General features: G+C 37.5%; 1 protein-coding gene across 9 annotated transcripts in view; it reads right to left on the reverse strand.

Moving 5' to 3' along the window:
- Positions 1–26,984, reverse strand: part of ESRRG (estrogen related receptor gamma) — a 459,707-nt gene that overhangs the window by 49,709 nt on the left and 383,014 nt on the right. For all 9 annotated transcript variants that reach the window (XM_087963929.1, XM_087963925.1, XM_087963956.1 and 6 more), the window contains 2 exons: positions 16,747–16,857; positions 8,905–9,066 (listed from right to left, as the gene is read on the reverse strand). In XM_087963929.1, the coding sequence (XP_087820055.1) occupies positions 8,905–9,066; positions 16,747–16,857 (273 nt within the window). The remainder of the gene's footprint in view (positions 1–8,904; positions 9,067–16,746; positions 16,858–26,984) is intronic.

The raw sequence follows: 26,984 nt of genomic DNA on the forward strand, positions 1-26,984 counted from the left end.
CCAGATCTAAGCACCCCATGGGCTGGATCCGGCCCCTGAGCCTTGAGTTTGATACCCCTGATATAGAGAATGTAAATAGCAGAGAAAAGAGGGCAGGGAGTAAGAAGACAGTGCTTCTCTTCAAATCCTCTGTGTCCACTCAGTTGTTTTGTCTTTATACTACAGCACTGTCAGTACATATCCAAACTTAGATATAAATGTTCATCAAAATGCCTATTCCATTGAAAACAGTGTAGAGAAGTCTATCAACCACAAAATTCATTCATTATTTAGCTAGCAGTACCTCTGCTTTACTTTTAAGTTTTAGCTGATCTTCTTTGGCAGGAGAAGATGGTAAGCCAGAACCAAAAAATCAAGGAGAATTTATACCTGTGGTTGGAAGAAATGTTTCTGAAAGGGAAAAAAAAAACAGTAAAGGGAAGAAACTTGACTGCAAGATGTTGCTTTGCCTGCTCTTGTCATACAATTAAACTGATACTTAAAAATTCAAGCCTTACAAAAGTGTACTAGCAGAATGAAGAAGAAGGGGTCAACTTATTTTCCAAATCAGCAGAAGACAAGACAAGAAACAATGGATGGAAACTAATCAAGGAGAGAAGCAACTTAGAATTAAGGAGAAACTTTCTAACAGTGAGCACAATTAACCAGTGGAACAGGTTGCCTTCAGAAGTTGTAGGTGCTTCATCATAGGAGGTTTTTAAGAAGTGACTTGGAGAGCCACTTGTCTGAAATTGTAATTGCTTGAGCAGAGGGTTGGACTAGAAGACTTTTAAGGTACCTTCCAGCTCTGTCCTGATTGATTGATTGAAATCTGAAAGGCCTCCAGATGCAGGAATGGATGTAATTAGTACACAAACTGATCTGTGCAAAGGAGCTATGAATCTAGAGCTCAGTCCCATCCTGAACTGCACCCTAGTCCCAATGGGGAAAAAGTGTATTTATACTGTATATAACACTGGATTAGTAGTCATCATTTTAACATCAAACACAGTAAGTTGAAAGTCTGAAGGTGTATTGATTCTGGTTCATGCTAATGCAAAAATAGAGGAAGTTCTAAATATGTTCATAGTAATTTATCCTTATTTAAACCATGGCTTGATCAATATTAAAACATCTGGAATAAAGACTGAGGTTGAGATTCTGAGACCTGATTCCATCCTTATATTCTATAAATGTCTTTACAAGATTTTTATTTTAACAGAAATAAAAGTTGGCTTGTTCACAAATTGATGTTCATCACTTGATCGGAAGATCAAGTTGATGAATTGCATATTAATTTGAATAGGCAGTGGGACAGAACACACAATAGTATATTATCACTAGAAAACTGATGTCTTCCAAGAGCTGCTAGTGATCAATAATCAACTTTACATCATCTAGATGAACGAGCCACGTTTTGTCATTTAACTTTTATCCCACCAAAGCCAAGCTCTATTACAGTAAGAACTACCCAACCAAAACATTAAATATTTAATAGTATCATAAAACAAAATCTATCATCTATATAATCACATTTTAAAGGAAAAACAAAAACTAACATAGGCTTGTTTTTATCCTAACCTAGATGGCATCTGCTTTATTTACAATTAATATTGTTTGGTATGGCTGAATGTCTGCTATCAGAATAAAATACAATTGTACAAAATTTAATATGTAGATTTTTTTTTTTTTTTTACTGTTGGCCACAAGAGCTAATGAATGAATCTCTACAATATATCTAATTTTAGAAACCAAGTTTCATTCTATTTGGATAGATACATTTTAAAGTTAGGCTTTGTTTTGGTTTTTCTTTAAGGAAACATGTGTCTCTTCTATGCTTCAGGTCTCCAGCTGCCATGCAATTTATATCTCTCTTTCTTCTCTTCTTTGTTTTTCAGCCATTTTCCCTGAATGTCAAAGTCAATTTAGTGCATTTCACTTTGCCGAATAAATCAGAGACGAAATCCTTGCTAAAAGTGAAAATTTGATTTGCTAAAAGGAGCTTAGGGCAACTATTAATCAATATATCCAGAGTGTCAAAGCTCAGGCCATGATAGGCATGCATTCATTTGGAGATTGGTTGAAGCAGATAAGGGGGGATACTGAGGGAGGGAGCAGTATAATCACCTCTCTCTCTCTCTCTCTCTCTCTCTCTCTCTCTGTGTGTGTGTGTGTGTGTGTGTGTGAGAGAGAGAGAGAGAGAATGAGAGAAATACAGAAGGAAATCACAGATGTCAATATATTGAGTAAAATAAAGAGAATATGAAAAGAGAAGAAATGATAGAAATATTGAAAAGCAAACAAAAATAATTTTTTTGCAAACAATGCATAATCATTTTGGTTGTACAAAAAATTATGAAGTATTGGAATACTGTAATTTGAAAAACATTCAATCCTTCCGTGACAATCCTTTTGTAAAAACATTTGCAATAACAAATCATTAAAGATGATTATGTGGTTTTTTTTTACATTTTTTAAATCTAATTTTTATTATTATGTTTGTTTATATATATATATATATATATATATATATATATATATATATATATATATATATATAATTTATTTATTATATTTTCATTGACAAAAACAGAACTAAGAGGAAGGAATCTCTAGCTATCAAACGCCCCACGCAAGTGCCTATATTTTTCAGCAATCACTTATTTGCAAAATCTGCTCCTGAGAATCATCTATACCCAGGTCCATTGTACTGGTGGGCCATTCACATACTCTTATATTTCACTATATTTCTCAAATCTGATTTACAGATAATTAAATGTATTCTTAAGGTCTGATTTTAACATGAAATCTAGCTTATAAGTCTTAAACTGACTGAAATTTCCAAAGACTTATACTTATGGACTAATTAAAATAGACATTTCAATGCATGATAGGTTCAGTGGGCATTGTTTAAAGCTAACTTCCCATTTAAAAACTAAATACAACAGTAAATCCCTATATTTAAAGTGTATACATATGGATGTTTCCCTATTTTAAAATGTAGTTATATTTAAGCATCATTGCTTTATAAATTGCTGTATTTTCTCATCTGCACTGATTCAGCAATGTAGCACTGTTAAATATTGTCTATTTATTTAACTTAAAAGACGGTTTGAGTTTAGAAAGTCTAAATAAACATTGATTGGTGGCTAAAATTTCTTTCCAGTACAGGAAACCTAAGCCAGCCTTGTTTGAGCATATCTAGATTATATCTCTATCTCTATCTCTATCTCTATCTCTATCTCTATCTATCTATCTATCTATCTATCTATCTATCTATCTATCTATCTATCTATATTTTCAACAAATAATGAACTGAAGCAAGTTTGTGTCTGATAGAGAATACATCCAGAGAATTATTTATGTCTTCAATACTGCATCATTAAATCTGTCCAGGAAGGCCTTATATTGTTCCTAAAATATCATGCTTGGTTCTGAATGCATGAGGGAAAGAATAATCTTCATTTGACATGTTTATATTAATTAAAACTAATTTTAAGGACTTACAAAGTCTTTGGTCCAGGCTGATGAGCTTTGTGTCTGCAGAATGACACGGAACATTTTGTCTCTTAAACTTCCTGTTATGCACATTTAAAGAGCTTAATATTTCCTGCCTCCATTTAGTGAAAGAAGAGCAATGCACATTTTTGCAGAATGCCAATGAGATAGTTGCATTACAGAAACATTGCCTAAGTGACTTTGAAAATGTGGTCAGACATCAGCAGAATCTCATTTAATGAATTTAAAAAGAGAGAGAGAAAACCTTTCATCTTTATAGATGTCCAAAAGCAACTGACTCCTGTAAACACAATGCACGATAAAATCACCCAATGCTTTCTGTATTCAAGTTAGATTCTATAAAACTATCACAAGTTTTTATTTAGGTCAGCTAATGCAGGAGTTCTCTCACTAGGAAAAAAAAAGTGGGGCGTGCGTAGTGCCTTCCTAAATACCTGTTGTATTTTACTAACCGAGTTACAGTACATAAAAATATTTTAATCTGACATAAAGGGCAACAATAGATCTGACTGCTGGGCTGATAATCTTCTTATCACCCTCTGCGAAACCTAGCTCTAATATTTGACAGTGTGAGTTTCCATTACTTTGCATCCCATTCTGTAAAGGCCAACAATGGAGAAAGAATGAAGTGGAGTTTGGAAGAACCTCCATATCTACATAAAAGAGATTAGAGGCGACAGCATTCCATTTTACAGCTCAATCATATTGTGTTAGCATGCGCTTATCCGAGCGCGGATGAAATTGAAAGAGAAATAAAAAAGAGTCAGTCAGATAGGAACCAGAACAGCGAGGCAAGAGCAATTTCCAAGGATATAAAAGGATGCTAATGGTAGGGCCCTGTCATTCTTAAAAAGGGCTATTAGGGCACCATCATCTGTTCTTCTGCCTTTACTCTCTTCTCAAGTCAAGAATTTCCTAATGCTATCATGATCATTCTCTTTTGCAAATAAGAAACGGTCATGTTTCACAGCAACCACTCTTTTCATTTCTTTGATTTATTAATGCAAGTAAGCTAATTCGGTTACTGATAAAGCCTATCCATTCATATATAAATGTTACATTTTTTTTCTGCAGAAGAACAGAAAGGCTTATTGTACATGCACGTTACAGAAGCACGAAACTATTAATGGAATTTATGGACATATTTAATAAGATCAAATAGTAAACTAAAAAGACTCATTCAAAATGTTCAGCACGATGTTCCAAACTTGAAAAGTAGATTTTTATGGGATGCAGATATTTTGTCTAAGTTCAAAATTTTAAAGTCAAAATCCTTTAGATACAAGTAATTACAAATGACACTCTATTATATACCTTCAGCTCCAATCTTATATCTTCCTATCTACAAAAAAGTTCTGTTGAACTTGATTTAAAAAAAAACATCATTATGTATAGAATGGAACAGATTCATTTTTATCATAAAAATTAACAATGTTAACTCAATAGCATATGCATACATATGCAGTGTATGCAATGTGCATTTGTAGCATACACACATTAGGTACACCTAAGAATATATGTGTATACTTTTTGCCATGCTGTTAAAAAACCTTTACTTAAAAAACAAATGCAAATTTCTAAATAAATGATGAAAGAAGGTGTTTTTGTAAAATATCTGACTGTGAAACATTTTGAAAAATATATTACAGATAGAAGGCATCCAAACATAGTTGAATTATTTTGTTCTTTTGTTATGAAAAATAATCCAGCCAGCTTTTCATTATTTTTTTAATTTAAAAAAAAATACTAACAATTTTTGAAATAAAATTTTTAATTTCCAGCAAATGGCCATCATCCCTTGGTAATCCCATCAGCCCTTGGATTACTGTTAACTGGTCTGCTGTTTAAATATTCCACAATAGCTCTCGAAACTATTTCTGATTCTCAATCTGTAATTGAGAATGTCTAAACCAGTTAAAAAATCACTGCCAACTGTAGGACTATGCTGTGGTTCTCTTCTTTCTTTGAGTTACTTTCTTCTATTCCTATAAGCAAATCTCAGCCCTGTATTGTATTTACAATATAAATAAAATTGATAAATACATTTTGCAGTCCCCAAAATGTGTTATTGACTAGCCTCTAGGGAGAATGCCTATTTATTGGTAAGACCGACTAGGCATTGTCTAGAGTTGAAACTCAAGTTCACCTATTTAACTATCTTTGACTTAATCTGGGGTGCTTTATTAGCAACCAGTGTAAGACAAAGTAGCTAGTATAATACAGAGTGATGTTTAAATTAGTTTACAATTTGCTTGGGCTCATCTAGACCCACTCTGAACAAAGCCATTCAGAAATGTCAGCTGTGTTCCTAACCACTGTAACAAATTGTTGCCTGAACGCTGCACACCTAATGACTTCAAATTAGCTTCACTGCGATATTGCCTGACAGTTCGTTACGTCTGTTAGTAACATAGCTGGTGTATCATGACCAATAAATTGGTTTCAGTGTGGGCTGGGAAAGGGGCTTCCATCAATTTGATTAAAGAAATTACTGTAGCATTCAAAGCATAAAGACAAACTAGTTTAAGGAGACAGAAATAAGTTAACTGTACCAGAAAAAACATTGCTCATGATTCAAATGCTCGTTTATAAGCCATTGGTGAAGCAAACTCTGAACAAGTAAATTTCTGCAGCAAAGAAAACATGGAATAGCTTAGGGCTGCTTCCATCCCACCGAATTAGGATTTAGATGTATATTAATAATTGTTTAGTATGGTTTCAGAAAATAATTAAAATAAGTGAGAATTCTATTTTATATTGTTTACATTTCAGTGGGAAGGGCAGTTAGCTAGATCAGCATTTAGATAGCCCTAAAGAGAAAACAAACAAACAAACAGAAAAGCATCAGAGATGAAGCTACACACAAAACTATCAGTTATGTACTGAAAATGTAAGGATAAACGCAATTACCCTAAATGAGTGAGAACTATTTACATATACATGTGGATTTTTCCTCTAACTAATTAAAGAATCACAGAATACAGCATGCATTTTCCCAGAGGAAATTTCTCATCCATGAGATATCCTTGATCAGAGAGCATGGGATGGACATCCTATGCTAAGTGTCTAGTCACAGTAAGCCATGTAACATGGAAAGCCATATAACTAGGTCATGTAGATAACAAAAGCATTAGTGTTACTATCTACATGACATTGTCTACATGTTCTGTCCCCAGAAATCAAATCAAAATTAGTAGATTAATTTTAAATTGTATCCAGTATATGGGAAACTTTTACTCCAGACAGGATTTTTTTTTCTTTTCTTTACTTTTGATTTTTTTTTTTCAAATATTAATAACACAAGTTCTTTCTTTTCCCCCAATTTACAGCTATGCTATCCCAAATGGTGTTTTTATGCTCTGGAACAGGTTTAAGTGGGTAATGCATATGGAAAGGGGGAAAAACCCACCCCAATAGATGTAGTAATAAAAATAAAAAGCAATTTAGTTGTACTATAGTCACTTCACATCCTCAGTAGACAACAAAAATGCTAGCAATAAAATTCCAATAAAATTAAGTAATATAACCCTTAACAAACATATTTTTATTCTATTTAAATTCATCTCATTCTTTCTGAAACAGAATGCTTGACAAGTAGACCAAAGGAATATTACAACTTCCAGTTAAAATATAGAATTCTGGTCCACAAATAAATAGCTAATAAAAAGATCTGAACAATTGGGGATTTTGCAAATCAAAGGATATGACAGTGTTATTGCAAAAATTCTTACAGAAGCAGCATTACAGCAATTTTGATTACACCTTTGCACAAGGACAAAATCTTTGTAAGTAAACATACAGTTAAAACATATCAGTAAAACAGACCATGCCCAATAAATTAAACCTGACATTAACAGTCAGTCCAGCTTATCTCCCAAACGCCTACCTGATTTTTAAATTAAATTAATTTTATTTTATTGCCTGCTTGCAGAAGGATAACAGAGAGGGAACTCAACTATGCTGCTTTGGCAGTTAGCTGCAAAACCTGATAGCAACCACCAAAAATTCCCTTTCCATGTGGGATGGTAGAACAAGAAAATGATCTAGTCTTTTATGGACCTAAAAAGCTGAAGGAGACTTATAATGGCAACCACAACCTTTTGGGTAGGAGTGCTTCTGAACCATTTAGTGTTCTGAATTGTGAACCCTCAGTGGACCAAAGGAACTCCTTGGCAACAAACCCAGTGAACAGACGATCTCTGGTTGGCTCCAAGCATGCTTCAAAATCAAGTTCACCAACAGTGCCCTCTGCTACTTAGTCTTGACCTGCAAAAAGCCTTGAACCAGCTCTGAGTAGTAAGATGATTGCTCTGAAAGTGGGCTAGATCAGGGTTCTCCAACCTTGGCAACTTTAAGCCTGGTAGACTTCAACTCAGCTTTGCTGGCTAGGGAATTCTGGGAGTTGAAGTCTGCCAGGCTTAAAGTTGCCAAGGTTAGAGACCCTGGGCTAGATATCACATAAAGTTTCAAAAAAGTAAAAACTGCTTCACTATAGATTGTTTATCATAAAATTGAGGTTGCTTTTTCTCTTTAAAAAACAGTCTGAATAGATGGAAGTAGAGTGATATAGCTATTTTAGGGCACTGAGTGAAAGGCACACATCCAGCCTGCTATGGCATGAATAGGTATTTCATCTCCTGAATTTAAGATCTTTGAAAAGGGGAGGACAAAAAAAAGGACAGCTCTGCAAACTGTCCAGTCTATTAATTTACTAAGCAGTTAAGGGAATGGAAAGCTATATAATGTCTATGCAGGCTTCTCAATACTCTAGTGGGAAAACGATATCCCAAATCAGAGCTGACGTATCAGCATGTGCATGTCCGTGTGTGGATGGGGTATGTTTGCAAGAGACCCCATCCACAATTCCAGTGAAGGCAGTAAATGGAAAGATGACATTTTTTCCTTACACATCAGTGGTGGGTTTCAAAATGGTTTACCACCAGTTTGGTGGGCGTGGCTTGGTAAGATGCGCTTTGCGTGCACACACACACACTTTGCACGCATGTGCACATACTTTGCAAGTGCGCGCATGTACATATGTTGTACCAATATATGAGCAGAACAGTTGTAACTAGCTTTATTGTCTTGCAAATGGTGGAAATAACATGGTGGGATAAGCTGGAGGAAAACCACATCCACTTTAATACTTCAAGTGCACTTTTACTAGATGTTTCTTTAAAAAATACCATCAGTTAGTTAGATACCGCTAGATTCCCAATAAAACAGAAATATGGGATGCCTTAGACCTATCTTTGATGTCATATTTACAATCCCATTTGTTGTAATAATTATTAAAATAATATGCAAGCCAGGTTCAAGCCACTCTGAAATAGCAAAAGCATACATTGAACAATAATGTCATAAAAACGATAAAAATAGCATTTGAGTAAGATACACAGCATGTACCTGGAATATGTTTAGCCCATCCAATTATGACCACCAGTTCTCTGTCTGCCAAATCACAGAGTGTGGTGAGAGCCTTGATGTCACTGTCAGGCACAGTGGGATCAGGCATGGCATAGATCTTCTCCGGTTCAGCCACCAGCAAATGGGAGACAATCTTGTTATCTGTAAGACAGATAAAACATAAGTTACTCTACTTCTGTAACAACCACAACTGCTGCTGTAAAAGAAATGGGAATTTACTCCCTCCTTACATCAAGACATCTAGGTACTTTGGTGGATAACAAGGTGAATAAGAGCCAACAACATAATGTAGTTGCAGCAAAAATAAATCCAGTCTACAGAGTGGAGTTATGAAGATGGAAATTGTTGCAATTCTATGGATGAAACAAATAAATTGGGGCTTATGCAATAGGCCCATGATGGCAAACCTATGGCAAGTGAGCTGCAGGCAAACTTACCTCACTGTGCATATGAGCACCTCAAAGCTGATTTTTGGCCAGTTTGAGGCCTTTTTCGGCTTCCCAAAGGTTTGAGGAAGGCTTTTGCAGGCTTCTACAAGCTTTGTAGGCCAAAATCTAGCCCCGTTTTGTCACTTCCGGTATTTTCAGGAAGAAGCCTACAGAAGCTTTTCTCAAGCCTTTGGCAGGCCGAAAAAGGCCTCAAACTGGCCAAAAATCAACTGTGAGGCACAGTGCAGGTAAGGGGGCAGCCGGGGGGATTGCGCACACATGTGTAGGGAACATGGGGGCACATTGCCTTCTGGGTGCTGGCACGCAAGCGTGAGCGTGCAAGCGTGCACACAATTTTTGGCACAGGAGTCCAAAAAGGTTAGCCACCACTGTAATAGGCAGTCCTTCCACCCTCCTATGCAAATGTATCCAACACTGCCCATCAGTCAGAGAGAAATGTTGCTTGTCAGCTAAAGCCACAGTTATAAGAAATAACTGAATTATTAAATTTGTGGTGATTGCATTAAAAAAATCAGAATTCTTTACTGGAAGCTCATCCAAGAAAACATTTTGATCCAGGAAATGTTGCCACTGCATTAAGCTGGACCTAATAACACCTGCATTCAAGAAAATTAGTTTGTTTGGAACATTTGAAATAACAGGTTGTCTTCAACTTACAACCCAACATTGAGCCCAACATTTCCATTGCTAAGTGAAACATTTGTTAAGTAAATTTTGCCCCATTTTATGATCTTTCTTGCTACAGTTGTTAAGTGAATTACTGCAGTTGTTAAGTTAGTGTCATGGTGGTTAAGTCAATCTGGTTTCCCCATTGACTTTGCTTGTCAGAAGGTTGCAAAAGGGGATCATATGACCCTGGGAGCTGCAACCATCATAAATATGAGTCAGTTGCCAAACATGTGAATTTTGATCACATGACTATGGGGATGCTGCAATGGTCATAATTGTGAAAAATAAGGCATGTTTTTCAGTGCCATTTTAACTTTGAACACTCACGAAATGGACTGTTGTAAGTCAAGGATTCCCTTATACACTTTTCCATATGGAAAAAGAACGATAAGGATAGATCAGATAAAAACGAACTCTATAATTTGTAGTAACTGCCTCCAATTAGCATTTTCTATCATTATTACTACATTTTACCTAATGTGAAGAATTCTGTTTGTAATATCTTACAGCCCTTATTCTTTTGCTCAATTTCATTTTTAATAAACATCTTTTATTTTGAGCAGGAAAAAAACTACAGCCAAGCTGTGTAAATATACATGATTCATGGTAATTATCATATTATGAACAGAAGACATTATTCTCATATAATGGAAGCTAAAATTAAGAATATGCCAAATGGACACCATCACAGATGCAAAACAAATTGAGTTTAATATATACAGGTCTGTATTTACTAATTATACCAGTATTAATTTCATTGCAGTTTTAGCAAATCCATTTTAATCAAGAGCAAGTATTCCAAGGCTTGGATAGTCATCATGCCAGATAAATATACAACATTTTATGCTTCTTGTAGAGAGATTCATATATCATTTATACCTGCTATTTACAGATTTGAATCAGAACTTATGCAATGGAAATGCTCCATTCCAACGAATGGAGAAAGTATTTACTTCAGTCTATCAATGCTTTCTTCTTTTCAGTTTAAAAGTTCATAAACACTCTTTACCAAACATCTTGGTTATTATAATTTGTTTTATCTTAAACTGTTATTGTTATATCAGTATGATTTTACTTCTTTTACAATAACTAAATACCATGCTATAGTTTGTACAGTATGGTGTAGTATCTCTTCTAATCAGGGGTGGGCTTCAACTGGTATTACTACCGGTTCGGTGACTACGTTTTGCGCATGCACGTGTATAAAAATCTTAAGCTGTGCCGCCCGGACAGCTGAAAAGCACTGCGCACAGGTGCGTAGCATTTGAAAAGCCACGTTTTTCCTGTTTTTTCAACCTCAGCTGTGCAGTGCAAAGCAGCTGAGGTTGAAAAAGCAGGAAATAAAGGAAATAAGAGCCCAGGCAGGTAGGTGGGCCAAACAGCAGCAAACACAGAACCGGTTCGGTGTTTGCTGCTCTTCAGAGCTACCGGTTCTATAGAGCCGGGCAGAACTGGTACCATCCGATCCCAGCTTCTAATCCTTCTTAGATACTTTTAGATTAGATTAGATTAGATTAGATTAGATTAGATTAGATTAGATTAGATAGATAGATAGATAGATAGATAGATAGATAGATAGATAGATAGATAGATAGATAGATAGATAGATGCAGGTCTTTGTATGTTCGGGTCTTTTCCCGTGTAAGATTGAGAGTATCTTGGCGACATTTTGATGAAGTCCCACTTGCCATCTTCAGGCTGGTGCTTTTGGCTTCGTGCTTGTGCAAGCAAAGTGTGATCGGAGCTTCTGTCTCCTGATATATACTGGTGGGGAGTTTGGCTGTGTTGTCATTTCTTGATTAGTTGATGTTTGCAGATTGGCTGGCTTTTTAGTAAGAACATGTGTGGCTGAGGTATTGGCTGTGTGTCTATCCGCCTCCTATGTTGTAACGACCTGGGTAATGCGCTGTGTAATGACCTTCTGATTTCTATTGTTTTGACATCCTGGGTCTTGTGCTGTAATCTTCTGGGTTGTAATGACCTGGGTCATGGGCTGTGTGATGACCTTCTGAGTTCTATTGTTGTGACATCCTGGGTCTTGTGCTGCAATCTCCTGGGTCGTTGGCTGTGTTGTAACCTCCTGAGTTCTGTGTTGTGATATTCTGAGCGGGTGGCTGTGATGTGACATTCCGGGTTTTGGTTTGGCTACAAGTTTGAGGCCTGGCTATGTGTTCATGCTGTGTGTCCATTTGCTTGGTTTGGGGGTCGGGGTGTATGACAGCTGGTGATGCAGCTGTGGTCTGGTTTCTGGACGGTGGTTGCCTTTCGTCTATGGGGTGGGTTTGGGTTTGAGTCTGGTGAGGGAGATTGGTGGTGGCATCATGTGTTGTTTTGGGTCCGGTGTTGGTTTTCGTGGTTGGGACTCGTTTGTTGATAAGGGCTAGTTTCCAGATGTCTGGTAGGTGGGAGGCATTGTCCCATTTATTCACCCATAGACGAAAGACAACCACATTTCCATCCCAATTCTTCCTCATCATTCCCTTTTTTTTTGCATCTTTTATCTCTTTTCTTATCTTCAACTAAAACTCTACCTCAATTCTTCTTTCAAATTGCCTGCCAAACTTCCAGTTTTAACAAATGCCACATGCCTGTCCCCAGTTGCTCTTTTCTCTGCATAATCTGGCTCTAATCTCCTTTGTCTGACTAGTATTCCATGGCTGCTGGACTCATTCAATCAATTCTTCCCATTCATTCAGCATCCCATATTTGATCAGGAAAAGATAATGGAAGTTTTATAATCATCATCCTTCAGGAATGTATGGCTAATTATGTGATCAGCTAACGTAAAAATTCATTTACCACCAGCTGTTATGTGGGGGAAAAAAACCCAAGGGAGAGGTTCTTGATGGTACTTATATTAAGATGCCAGAAGTCCATATTTTAACCTTTGGAATCTGATAATGGTTACCAATTCTAACACTTTCTGAAAGAAAATTTTAAAAATTAATAGAGTTTAAGTTTATCAGTAGGTATTAAAATGTACCTTTGCAAGCTGTTCGCCTTAGTCTGAATCACCAACTATAAATCTAAAATATTTGTTGCTAGCTAACTAGTGGGAGAAGGCTGATGTCTTATTTCTGAACTTCCTAGATGAATTTTATTAGCCAGGAGTGTTCTTCTGTTCTTAGAGAAATCTGAATAAAACCATCATGGTACAACTTATAATATTCAGATCTTTTTAGACATAAAGTTAAATGTAAAATTAAACCACTTTATAATGCCTTGGTAAGATCACACTTGTAATATTGAATCCAGTTTTGGTCACCACAATATAAAAAAGTTTTTGAGACTCTAGAAAAAGTGCAGAGAAAATCAATAAAGATGATTAGGGGACAAAAAAACATGAAGAATGGTTGCAGGAATTGGGTATGTCCCATTTAATGAAAAGAACAAAGTTTATAACAAATATATTTAGATATGTAACCAGTATAAATACCATGAATTGAAAACATTCACAGCTTGGTGACAATAAGGCACAATTGCTGATTGTGTTCAACATTGCACACTAACTGTGATCATCATCTTTATGCTTTTTATTAATTGGAAAGAAGCAAGTTAAGGAAAGGTGACTTAGTTCTCCAACTATTTAACTGATTTAACCAACAACTTACATACATAGGTTTCCACCAGGTTCAGCTTAACTATGTATAGAAATTGCAGCTCATTTTTTTTAAGTGACAAAACTCATCCCAAAAAGGGTTTTTTTAAATGCTCTGTTGTGTAATTTATTCTGGAGTTCTGATCTATTTGTCTCCAGCATTTTACAAATGTGTATGTCAGAAAGGTGAAGTATGTCAGTCCTTTATAAAACAAATGCAAAAGCCAATTGCAAGGCATTGCATCAAACATGCTTTATTATTATTAATAAGGGCTTCTTTGAAATGACAAGAGGAACACTAAGCCTGTAATGCATCACTTGTGAATGCTATTGATGTAGGGGAGGTAATGGAAAAGAGCTGTGTTAAAACTGAGGGTATATTCTACCTATTGCAGATCCTATACTCACATTAACAGAACAGGGAATTAAAAAATGGTTTTAATCATATTATTAAGAAACCCTAGGAGCTAAATGTTCTTATGTCTCAAAACTGCAGGAGGTCTGGCAACAAAATAAATATTCCACCCCACCCATGAGATGTGGGCCATGCTATCATTTTCAAAATTGATTAATGATGAATATTTATATGATTTACAGATAGTGGCATTTCAGCAGTTTCTGAAAACCAATAAAGAGTTTTCCAAAATTTTCAAAGTATTAAACTTTGATTTGAAAAATTTGTAGTGAGATGGGCAGCAAACAAATTTAATAAATAATAAATAAAAACATATATACAAATGGATATATTTTTATTACTATAGTTGATCGGCCTATTATCTAATATTGCTTTTTTAACAGTTTGACTTACTTTCTATTGGTGCGATGGCTCAGCAGTTAAGAAAGCTGTGATTTGCTCGAAAAGGATGATACGAATTTACAATCAAAGTCTAACAATGGTTTGATAGTAATATAATATGATATGAATAGCTGATTTACATAATAAAAATCTTAATTTAAATTTAGGAGGGAAAGACTGTTAATATTGTGCACAAGAGATATGTACCAAGCAACACACTGTATAATGGAAAGATGATTTTATTTGATGTTTTATGTTTGTGTTTGTCTATGTTTGTTAAAAATTAAAAATTATTTAAAAAAAAAGACGCTGAGCTTACCAGCTGGAAAGCTGGCAGCCCAGGTTCAAGACCCGAGTGTCACACAAAGGATAAGCTACCGTCCTCACCCCAGCTCCTACCCACCCAGCAGTTTGAAAGGATGCAAATGCAAGTAGATAAATAAGTACCAGTTCAGTAGAAAAGTAACAGCGCTCTATGAGGGCCACACGGCCAGAGAAATGTCCTTGGACAGCACTAGGTCACTCAAACAGAGACGAGCACTGCCCCTTAAAGTCAGCAACAATTAGTGGAGTAAAATCTGCAGGGACTCCTTTACCTTTATCTACCTACCATCCATAACAAAATTAGCACACAAAAAAACTTGCCAGAATCCAGAAAATCTCTCTACTTATTTGTTAAAGGCCATTTTAGGGTTTCCTTGTTATATTTGCAAGAAGTTGATTCCCCTACAGTTGTGTTTCTATTCCATTGTGAAGTGGGGAGGGGAATCAGGAATCTCTTACATTATGTGAAAAGCTGTAAACTGGCTTATCTTCGTAGCAAATTAGAATTGTACTAGTTACTTTCTTACATATAACACAACATACTGCTGCTCTGTTAATTCCAATGAACCTACAGAGAAGATATCATTTGAAATTAATAGGAGTTGTAAAAAAAGGCTGGTAATATTCTTTAGACAGTGCCTGTTCATTACAGTATGCCTTTCTCAGGACTTCTCACTTCTGTATTGCTCTCTTTCAATCTCCTACATTTTCAATCCGGCAGCATTAACCGAAGTCTGTGCTAAATAGGCTTAATTGTGTGTGCATGGCCGAGCTGTTGGCAATTCAACTCAATGGCACAAGATAAAATAAATAAAAAGCTGGCAATCTGTGCATCCAGAAAAATCCAAACCTCTAATGAAATTAAACACTAGAGCTCATTGAATTTTATTGTATTATCAGAAAGTTTTTATTATAATGCGCAAAATCTGCTTAATGCAACTGTATATTGTATTTACAGAGGGGCAGAACAGCTTATGAGGACTGTGTGGAAGATGCCAGATTGGACAATTGAAAGTATAATCAGCATAATGATTTTTGGAAAGGCAAAATGAAACCATGCCATATGTTCACTTAAGCCTTAATTTTATGTAAAACTGGTTTGTTTTTCCTCTGACATCGCTAAAATGCCCTTTCACTTACAGTTCAGAACCTATTTATTTGCTTTCCAGGTCTCCATATGTCTCATGCGTATTGTACCCAGCAGAGTTCTGCACTGGGAAATGGCAGGTGAAAAACAAAGTACTGCCTTTTGACACAACCAGGTTTGGGCTTTCAGTGCAGCATTTAAAGCCCTTTATTACATTTGTCTCAAATAGGGCATTTGTACCCCAATGGTTTATGCCACTGCTTAGTGGCAGCCAGCCACTAAGTACCATATGAAAGAATTTGTATTTATTGCCAATTCCTCTTTGTATAGGGTATGCAATTGATTTTTATACCATGGAGTGTTATTACATTTTCTTTAGGGAATTAGCATGCATGGATTTGTATAATTTGCAAAATCTTTAATTTTAGTTTATATCTTGCTTTTTAAGTACCATCTGGATGTAAGAAAACCCATACCTGTTTTAACTACACACATGAACAAACCCCACCTTAATATATTATATATTTGTAGCACATTGCTATTTTATTGAAATACAGGTAGTGTTTCAACCTTCTATTGCTATAAATTAATGAGGCTCCTAATGCATTTTCATTGACAGGTTGAGCAGTCAAATTCATCTAGTTAGTGAAAACTACAACATTTCATTCTTGTAAAATCTGAGACTAGAAGCTTCAATGAACTAATGATCCCAGCACAACCCATTTTATGTACCAGTGAAAATAAAGATCACCTGGAAGTGTAAAATTTGTATAGCATAAATTGGGCATTATCAAACTCTTACCCTCAAAGCATATTTTCTTCAGTTATTCTGAAAAAGGAACAAGGTGATAAAAATACTAGACAAAATCATTTCAAATCAATCTTCCTAGGTACTTACATGGCTTTTTGGCTGGCTGGACTAGTTGAGGATTCAGGTATGGACTATTTTCTGCATCTATTCTGCGCTTGTACTTCTGGCGACCACCACGTACTCTGTCTAAGCGCACTCCTAAACATGAAAAAAGAAAAGAAAGGAAGGTTCAATACAACTGAAATATTTTGTGCAATTATTTGAAAAATTTCAATAAATAAGCCAAAATTTCAGTTCACTCCCTATTAAACTACAGCCCTAATTCCCCACTTGAAAAGCACCAAAAGGGTCTGGATATATTGTAAACCTGGAATGTTCCTTGATTTTTTTTCAATGTGAAATGTCGGGAAAGTGCATCAATTTCCCTTTTGTCATCAGTCTTCCAACATTTCCCATTACTCCCTTTCTTACTGCAGGGTGTGTTCCTTATCTGCAAATTCTAAACCATGGTAGTGTTTGGGCATTTTTATTCTGTAGGTAGTTCTGCTTGTTCTTTAATCTTCCCACCGTGAAAAGAAGCACAGCACAAGCATAGGAGAATGGGGGCAGTTCCACTGGTGGTTCCTGTTTATAATGGTTATGATAAGAACAACAGAAAACTGTGACAACTTGGCTCTGAGAGTCTGGGAAATGTTGAAAGACTGATGACAATGTCTTTGGGCAAGTACCCTTTTAGAATTGGCCACATTGCAATTCCCAAATATAGAACATTTCAAATAATCAAATAGCAATGAAATAATAGTTAAAATGGGCTAAAAAACTGTACTCCCAGAGCCTGGAAGAATGAGAACATCTTCAATGCCAGATATCTGTTTCTTGGGACAGAGCAACAGAAACATAAGCAGTGAAAAAGTCATCTGCTTTGGTTGCTGCTTTCATCTCCTCAGATGCTGGATATCCAAAGCAGAGCTTTCACCAAGTCATGGGAAGATGCAACCTGGGAATGTTTTTTTTTTTTTTTCAGGTACCATGGATCTGAGCAATGTAGGACTTGAAAGGGTTTGAATCATCCTTGGAAACTGAAACTGGAAATTGGTTAATTTTGGTTCAGCTGTGCTATTTCAACACTGACATTATAATATTTAAACTCTGCAATAGTTTTCAAAAAGAGCTCCATTGTAATAGTCTTTCCTTAGTATTACCAGGATATAAATTGTAAATCTGTCCAGAGAAAACTACACCTAGTCTCATGATGCTCTAATATAGAGTATGTAGGTCTTCAGTGGTAAAAGTGAAAGTATTTCAACCATGAATGTTTTTGCTCTTCAAAAGAACAAAGTCTTCCTAAAAGAGTATAATCACACCTAAAAAAAAAATTGTGTGTGTGTGTGTGTCTGTTGTCATGTTTGCTATTTCTCTCACAGCTGAATAAGTCAAGAATTAAAAAGATTAATAAAACACTCTACAACTCTTTCTATAGATATAATAAGTGTTCTGTAGGAAGAGTTATAGTATCACAAGGAATGTCCTGATGTCAAGGAAAAGTAGTGGTGGTGATACTCGAATGACATATACTAAGCATAATTCAAAACAGGGAGTCCAGTTGCAATTTAGCCCTGGTGAATGTCATTCTTGGAATTAATTCCATTGTACCATTTTGAAGAAATAAGATAAAGAGGAAATAAGTAAAGTTAGGCATTTCTGCCAACAGCAGTGTATAGCAGAATGAAGTTCAAATTTAATTCACAATTGACTCAATTTAGAAGAAATAGATTTTCGGTTTGTATGTCAGAAATAGTACAGAATAAAAATAATATTTTAAAATTATATCCAATATTTTGGAATAGCATTTCTAGGAGCACAGAAGTGGCAAGTGACTAGCCCTGATGCTTGAAAAAACCAAGATGAAAGGCAAAAATTGCATCACTGATGATGCAAGCTTGAACTTAGAGGTCAAAAATTCAGTTAATCTTGATAAAATGATGTCCATTGGCTGGCAAGTAGAAATACCTGGACAACAAAAACAATTTCCTTCCCTGTTTTTATTAAACTCAAACAAAAATATCAATTTCAACACATTAAAAATATTTTTGTTTGTCAAAAAGTAATAATGAATAATATTGTACATCACCCAGGGTCACTTCCTGTGAGATGAGCAGCCATATAAATTTGATTAATTAATGAATAAATTCAAAAAATTGACATAATGTTAAACAGGTCTGAAATTATTCAGCTCTGCAATGGTAAAACTAAATACAGGTAAAGCTAAGAAGCAATGAAGTTACAAAAAGTGCATATCTATCAGCAAGGCAATTTTTTTGGAAATAGAATCCTAAGTCATCAAAAAAGATAAAAGCTACTGATAATGTTAAAGGTTTCCTGCTCTACTGCTGAATTAACAATTAGCAAAAAGGAAGTTGGTTTCAGTCTCTTGATAGCTATCTGCAGTCTGAAGCATATTAGTAAGGGCAGTGTAAAAATGTGGAGTGCGTCCATGAATGTGTCTATGTACAAAATACAATGTTCAGAGGAGAAAGGCAACAATATTTTTGGAACAAGGAAAAGATACTCATAATGCAGAGAACAATGAAATTGAGTTCAAGACCTAACCACTGGGTTAGGCAACTTTTTAAGTAAAAGAAGATTTGATATAATACTGCACATAACAATATGAAAATCAAATGTTCTTGGAAAAATAAGGCACAATACGGATCAGTTTACTGCATTTAATCTCAAAACTACAGTATGCCATGATATATAATTCCCTGAAATGGAGAAGATGCCTCTTCTTCATCCCAATCACATTTGTTTTACAAGGAGAGAAAGAGAACAAAACCTTTTAACACCCATGTTCTTATCTTAACAATATGTGTTGTGAACTTATTATAAGATATTGTATGTTTGTTTTAATTCTGCTTTCTATTTAGTTTCTTGAAATTTTGTATTATTATTCATTGATTGTTATTAGCTTTCTGGAGTCCATATGCAAGATGAGTAGCCTTATACATTATCTAAAACAATGGAATATCTGGGGTGTTATTTTCAAGTTCCTAGTCTAGCATTACAATGTTGGTATTTTCAGTGGTCTCTTATCCAAATATTAATCCTGTTCAACTCAATATCAGGCAAGTTCAGTAGTTTTTGCTACCTAGCTAAGTGCAAGTCCACATAGAAAAGTCAATGGGACTAACTGCAAAAACCTTCTTCAACCCCACTACTAGGAGAGTATCCATTTTCTAATTAAACACAAAGAGACAGCTTAGGGATGTTCACTGATGCAAAGGAACAAATGATGTGAGCTGTTAATATTGGCCTCCACAGACACCTGTAGGACCTGCTGTGTAAGATGGTTACTTAACTCTTCCTAATGGAAGGGCTGTTCCTGCCAAGATAACTTGCTTGAAGCATGGATGGAAAAATAAGCAGGATAGATTTGATCTTAGAAGCCCTGACAAGGACCTTGGAACACATTGTGCATAAGTAACGATGCTTCTCATATGCACACTTTTCCTAACATTTCCAAAGGGATTACTATTCTACATAATTTCAAAAAGATGGGGGCACGTGAAGCTTGGCATTCTAATCTGTGCCATTTACAATACAAATTAGATCACAAGTAACAGGTGACATGATTTAATTGAATGTCTTCCATCTGCAATGCTGACAAAAGGTAAATGGAAATAAATGAGTCTGGCAAGGCAGCCCTTGAGCCTTATGATACCCAATATCTTTTTTAAAAGAAGAGTTATCTATAAAACTGATGCTGACAGGCCTCCAACATTTTATTCCTGGACAAGATTAAATGAATGTTTTAATATGAGGAAAAAAGGACAAATAACAATGTTGCCTTGAACATGGAGAATTGCCATTATCTCCTCTTTAATGTAATTAAAGGAAAGGCATTACTCGTGAAATAAAATAAATCCTTTTATTATCCAGGAGACCAAACTTTATCAGGTCCAAAATTTACAACCACTGAATTATTAACAAGCAAGCACTAAGATTTCAGTTTTACACCCAGTTCTAATTACCCATTTACTTAGGATGATAAAGCATAGCTGGATTTGTCTCCAGAATTTCAGAACTATTTTGTATAGCTTGCCTGAATTCCATTGGTAAATATTTTTGCCACTACTGGCCAGCTGTTAAATTTATTTTTTTTAAAAGCAAATATAAGCAACCATCTTAATTAATTGCTTTATACAGTAATCCAGTGCAATATTAAACTATGTTAAGAATCATCATAAATGTGACAGACCATTTCCCAACAGATACTTAACAAACCGCTTCACAAGGTTTTTGATGCTATAATGGATACATTCAGGGATTCCTGAATTCTAGGGCTGAAATTGGACTTTTTTTCCTGACCTACAAAATTATGTAGAAATAAGAATATTAACCCTAACTGTACAGAGTAATCAGCCTTTCACTTTGCAGATGTGATTTCAGACACTATTTATCAGAGCCTTTAGTTAATTCCAATTTAATTGGATGATGTAAAAAGAGATGTCAAGCTACCAATGGCCACTAGCCAGGGTAGCTCATGATTAAGAAGTGGTACTGGACTCAAGTCTTGTTTATGACCACTGGAACAACAAAATGATACTGTAAAATAATACAGCTGATCTAGCAAGGGTATTCTTATATTCTTAAATCCAAAGGCTGATGTAACTGCTCAAGAAAAACCCAAAGCAGGATCTGAGTAAACAAGTAATGATAGAGTTGGTGTGGAATTGTTTCCTTCAGACAATCTAACTAGGGCTGTCAAACTCCCAGCCCATGGGCCAGATGCATCATGCTCACATCTGGTTTAGTGAAGGTTAAAAAAAGTCCCAATACGTCACATGACACTGCTGTGATGACATGAGTTTGACACCCCTGATCTAACCGGTCTGGGCATTTCTCTCTTCTTACAGAAGGCAAAATGGAAAAAGACAGGGATCATTTTTTTCTTAATGACTGATGCAAGTAGCTGATTTCACATCTAAAACATTAAGCTTGACATGAACATTCAAGTTTTGATGTGATTTTTGAAATATTCTATTAAATCCTGAAGCCCAAGTAAGTAAAATAAGATGACAACACCCATAGTTATGCCTACGTTTTAAGGTTGATTATCAAAGTTGACGTGAGTCTCCCATGACCCCCACTGCTCTTTCTCTCAAAAAGAGCATGGGTTCACTTGGAGGAGAATTTCTGTTCTCACCACCAGAAATACTTGCTTATGCTGTTGATATCCCAAGCTGACATGTAAACATTTGAAAATATCTCCTTGTTAAGAATTCTCTGCTGGTACCAAAGTAGTACAGTATATTAGAAAGCATTTTAGCCTTTCTAGAAAGCTAATCTCCTACACTGAGAAGGCATTTAAATGGAAGGGGTATAAAGGCAAGTAATTAATCATTTACCCATGTTCTGAAATCAGTGAAGGACCATAAGGTAATGAAGTTGTGTGCATATATTAACTAAGATGTGTCATGAAAGAATACTAGCTAGGCTCAAGAAGCTTTGCTAAGAGCCCATTCAACTGCATGTCCTTTACTTACACTATGATGAATCAACCAACTGCCAATGGATATTTGGCCAATCAGTGATCACAAATGAAAAGTGATACATAATGTAAAATAAACCTTAATCTTAAGATGTTTTTTTGCTACAGTATTTAAACAGAACCTGACTTCTGTTCTTGACAGAAGCCAGGAAAAGCACTAGGGCCAAAACAAGATAACTCCTTCTTGCTTAAAAGTCTGTGCTTACCAATTGGCCCCCATCTTCACCTGAATCTTCAAATGTTCTACCATCATCCCAGCGCCAAAGAAGCCCTCCATCAAGGAACTGAATGACTACAGACCAGTTGCTCTAACATCTGTAGTTATGAAAATCTTTGAAAGGCTTGTGCTGTCCCATCTGAAAATCATCACGGATCCGCTGTTAGATCCTATGCAGTTTGCATACCAAGCAAATAGATCGACAGATGATGCTGTTAACATGGCTCTGCATTACATCCTACAACACCTTGAATCTCCAAATACCTACGCAAGGGTCCTCTTTGTAGACTTCAGTTCAGCATTCAATACCATCATTTCAGACACGCTTCTGTCATGTTTCTCCAACAATAAGGCCTCCACCAATAGGAAGGCCCAGCATATTTTATCGGCATAAAATCAAATTAAGCCCCTCCCCCCCAAATTAAGGCCTATATTAAACATGCAAAATGGGGGGGAATGGTGGGGGGGCTTGCCATTAGGAAGTACTTTTGTTGCATACCCAGATATGGTTCTGCCTGCGTTGACTTTGGCATTGGTGGGGCACTCCGTATCAGGGACCTTCCTCCACTGTTGCTTTCCTTTCTCCCCTGCTGCCACAGCGTTTAGAGCAATGCCGCAGCATTTGGCACAGCCATGCGCAGCCAGGCAGGGTACCTCCCTGCAACCGGAGCCCGGTGGAGACACTTGGCTTCAGGTGCTTCTGTCGCCGCCTTCCCTTCGCCTTCAAAGGCAAAGCCAATTCTTTTAAAAACGACACCCTACTACCGATACAACAAAGCCTCCCCTGCACAAGAGGGCAGCCCAACCCCACGTGGGGAGGCGAATCTACCGGGGCCACAGCGCAGGATTGGCCCACCCCGGGAGAAGCACCCAGCTGCCATCCCTGCCTGATGCCAGGCAGAGTGCGAAGAGCTTTGCCTGGTGCGCCCAGTGCAGCTGACACACGGGCCCTTCTGCCCGGCGGCAGAGCTCTTGCCAAGGCAGCGAGCGCCTCCCCACTGGACCATCTGCTCATCCCGTCAGGGCCACGCCAGAGCCGTGAGGGCTGGGCAGAGCCGGGGAAGCAAGCCGCAGGTGCATGCCCGCCTGCCAAGCGAAAGAGCTGGGCCGACCCAAGCTTGGCTTCCTTCCCTAGTCCCTCCAGCGCAAACCCAAAGGGCCCCTGGGAGAGGCCGCCCGAGGCAGTGATAGCGCCCAACCATCCATGGACAGGGAGGCAAGGCGACGGCCTGCGCCACATCCTCCTCTGAGCTGAGCCCCGCCGAGTCAGTGCCTCTGCCTGATGCCTGTTCCGCTGCAGCGTTTGGAGCTGCCGGTGCATTTGGAGATGCATGGGGATGGGGATGGGCTGGGTGATGGGTGGAAAGGCTGGGAGGCTTTGGGCTCTCTCCGCTGGCCAGGGAAGCAGCGCTGCCATCACCTCGCCTCCCTGTCTGTGGATGGGTGGGTGCTATCACTGCCTTGGGCAGCCTCTCCCAGTGGCCCCTTCGGGTTCATGCTGGAGGGACTTGGGAAGGAAGCCAAGCTCAGGTCGGCCCGGCTCCTTTGCTTGGCAGGTGGGCGCACACCCGTGGCTCGCTTTCCTGGCTCTGCCCAGCCTGCACGGCTCTGGCGCGGCCCTGGCGGGATGAGGGGAGGGTCCAGTGGGGAGGCACTCGCTGCCTTGGTGAGAGCTCTGCTGCCGGGAAGAAGGGCCTGCCTGTCAGCTGCGCTGGGCGCCCCAGGAGAAGCTCTTCACACTCTGCCTGGCAGGGATGGTGGCTGGGAGCTTCTCCTGAGGAGGGCTGATCCTGTGCTGCGGCTCCGGGAGATTCACCTCCCCACATGGGGTTGGGCTGCCCTCTCGGGCAGGGGAGTCTTTGTTGTAGTAGGGCGTCGTTTTTAAAATAATTGGCTTTACCTTTGAAGGCAAAGGGAAAGCAGCAACAGGAGCGCTTGAAGCCAAGTGTCTCTGCCGGGCTCTGGTTGCAGGGAGGAGCCCTGGCTGGCTGCACGTGGCTGCGCCAAATGCCATGGCGTTGCTCTAAATGCTGCGGCAGCAAGGGAGAAGGGAAAGGAACGGTGGCGGAAGGTCTCCCGATATGAAGTGCCCCACCAATGCTGAAGTCAACATGCAAGCTGTCGCCGCTCGCCCACCCGAGGATGCAAGGGGGGGAATTAAGTTACCCCCGAAAGGACGGCCTAGCCGTTTTTTCAGAGGTCAAAAGAAAATAAGGCCCGGCCTTATTTTGTGAGAAACACGGTTAGTAAATTAAACCAACTAGTGGAACCTGAACACACTTGTAAGTGGATCATAAGCTTCCTAATAGACAGGAAGCAGCAGGTGAAGCTAGGCGGAATCACATCCGATACCTGTACAATCATCACGGGGTCTCCCAAGGCTGTGTGCTATCTCCACTTCTCTTCTCCCAATATACCAATGACTGCATCTCAAATGATCCATCTGTTAAAGTACTGAAGTTTGCTGATGACACAACAGTGATTGGTCTCATTCGAGACAACGATGAATCTGCATACAGACAGGAGGTTATACAACTTGCCTCGTGGTGTAACCAGAACAGTCTGGAACTGAACACAGTCAAAACCATAGAAATGGTGGTAGACTTTAGAAGAAACCCTCCCATACTACCACCTCTTACAATATTAGACAACACAGTATCAACAGTAGAGACCTTCAGATTTCTAGGTTCTACTATATCACATGACCTAAAATGGACATCTAACATCAAAAATGTCATCAAAAAAGCACAACAAAGAATATTTTTTCTGTGCCAATTCAGAAAGCTCAAACTGCCCAAGGAGCTGCTGATACAGTTGTGCAGAGGAATTATTGAGTCTATCATCTGCACCTCTATAACTGTCTGGTTTGGTTCTGCAACCCAACAGGACAGACACAGACTTCAGAGGATAATTAGGACTGCAGAAAAAACAATTACTACCCACCTGCCTTCAATTGAGGACCTGTATACTGCACGAGTCAAAAAGAGGGCTGTGAAAATATTTACAGACCCCTCACATCCCGGACATAAACTGTTTCAACTCCTTCCCTCAAAATAATGCTATAGAGCACTGCACACCAGAACAACTAGACACAAGAATAGTTTTTTCCCGAAAGCCATCACTCTGCTAAACAAATAATTCCCTCAACACTGTTCAACTATTTACAAAGTGTGCACTACTATTACTGTTAATCTTCTCATCACTCCTTATCACCCATTCCCTCCCACTTGTGATTGTAGGACTGTAACTTTGTTGCTTGTATCCGTACGATTTATATTGACTGTTCCCTAGTATGATTTGATTGTTGATTCTACCCTATGACTATGATTAAGTGTTGTACGTTATGATTCTTGATTCTTAATGAATGTACCTTTTCTTTATGTATACTGAGAATATTTACACCAAGACAAATTCCTTGTGTGTCCAATCACACTTGGCCAATAAAGTTTTCTATTCTATTCTATTCTATTCTATTCTATTCTATTCTAAAATAAATCTTTGCTTTTGAAAGAATAAAAACTTCCTTCCTTCAGAACTATCAAGAACTCTAACATAGAAAAATCAAGAAAAATAATCTAATAACCATTGAGATGATTTGGAAAGTCAAAACATTCGAAGCTATGATTTTTATTGGTGGGGAGAGGAGATAAAAAACCACAATGCTAAAAATTAATGGATGTCATTTGAAGGACAAGACGAGGTCTCGATTTCAAATGACCTTAGAAAAGTCTTTCCATTGAAAAGAATTCAAGTGATAAGCTAGTGACACCTCAAAAGAAAGAAATCTAACAATTAAGTTCTGGACCATTTACTAGCAAGTCACAAGAGATATGAGGAGATCGAAATAAAATTCATTACAGTAATCCAACTGTGAAGTACTGATAGTATGAAATCAGGATCTCAGTATCAACTCTGAAAATAATATGCAGCTGAGCATTTTTTTTTTTCATTTATAAGCTAGAAGCTTTGGAATGTATTCGTGGATCCAGAAAGGGGGGGGAGGGAGATCCTTGTGATTAACATGAGTAGAAGAGCACCAAATTCATGCTCCCACTACAAAAGTTTAGGTTCAAAGCTCTGTCCAGAAAACAGCACTCACTGCACATAGCAAAAATCTGCTACTGAATTGTCTGAGTGCATACATTTCAAGTAACATATCTACTCTTTGAACATGTATTATATTTATGTACAGAAACCTTTTGAATTTATGGAAAGCCTAAAATTTCTGTCTATATGGAGATCACAGCTTAACTGACCCATAAAGCACTATTGGCCCTGTTTATTTATGTAGTAACTAGAACAGAGTTCAATTGCAGCCTTCCCCTTCCCAAAGGTTGGTTTAAGAAAAGGTAAGAAAAAGTAGAGATGGTAAAATCAAAGTATGAAGCACTGAATAGTATAATTATTCTCATAAAACTTTCATGGATTTGTAGACAACTACAAATATCTAGTAAAGGCAGTGAGCAACTGAAATGATTTTAATTTGTTATATAATTTATTTATGTTCAACTTAGTTTTAATAAAGTACAAAAAATGCCAAGTGCCCACCAATTTGTT

Source organism: Notechis scutatus, chromosome 1 (genome assembly GCF_049901735.1).
Source record: "Notechis scutatus isolate UNSWTSFEM ecotype Mainland chromosome 1, rNotScu1.2, whole genome shotgun sequence".
Taxonomy (NCBI): domain Eukaryota; kingdom Metazoa; phylum Chordata; class Lepidosauria; order Squamata; family Elapidae; genus Notechis; species Notechis scutatus.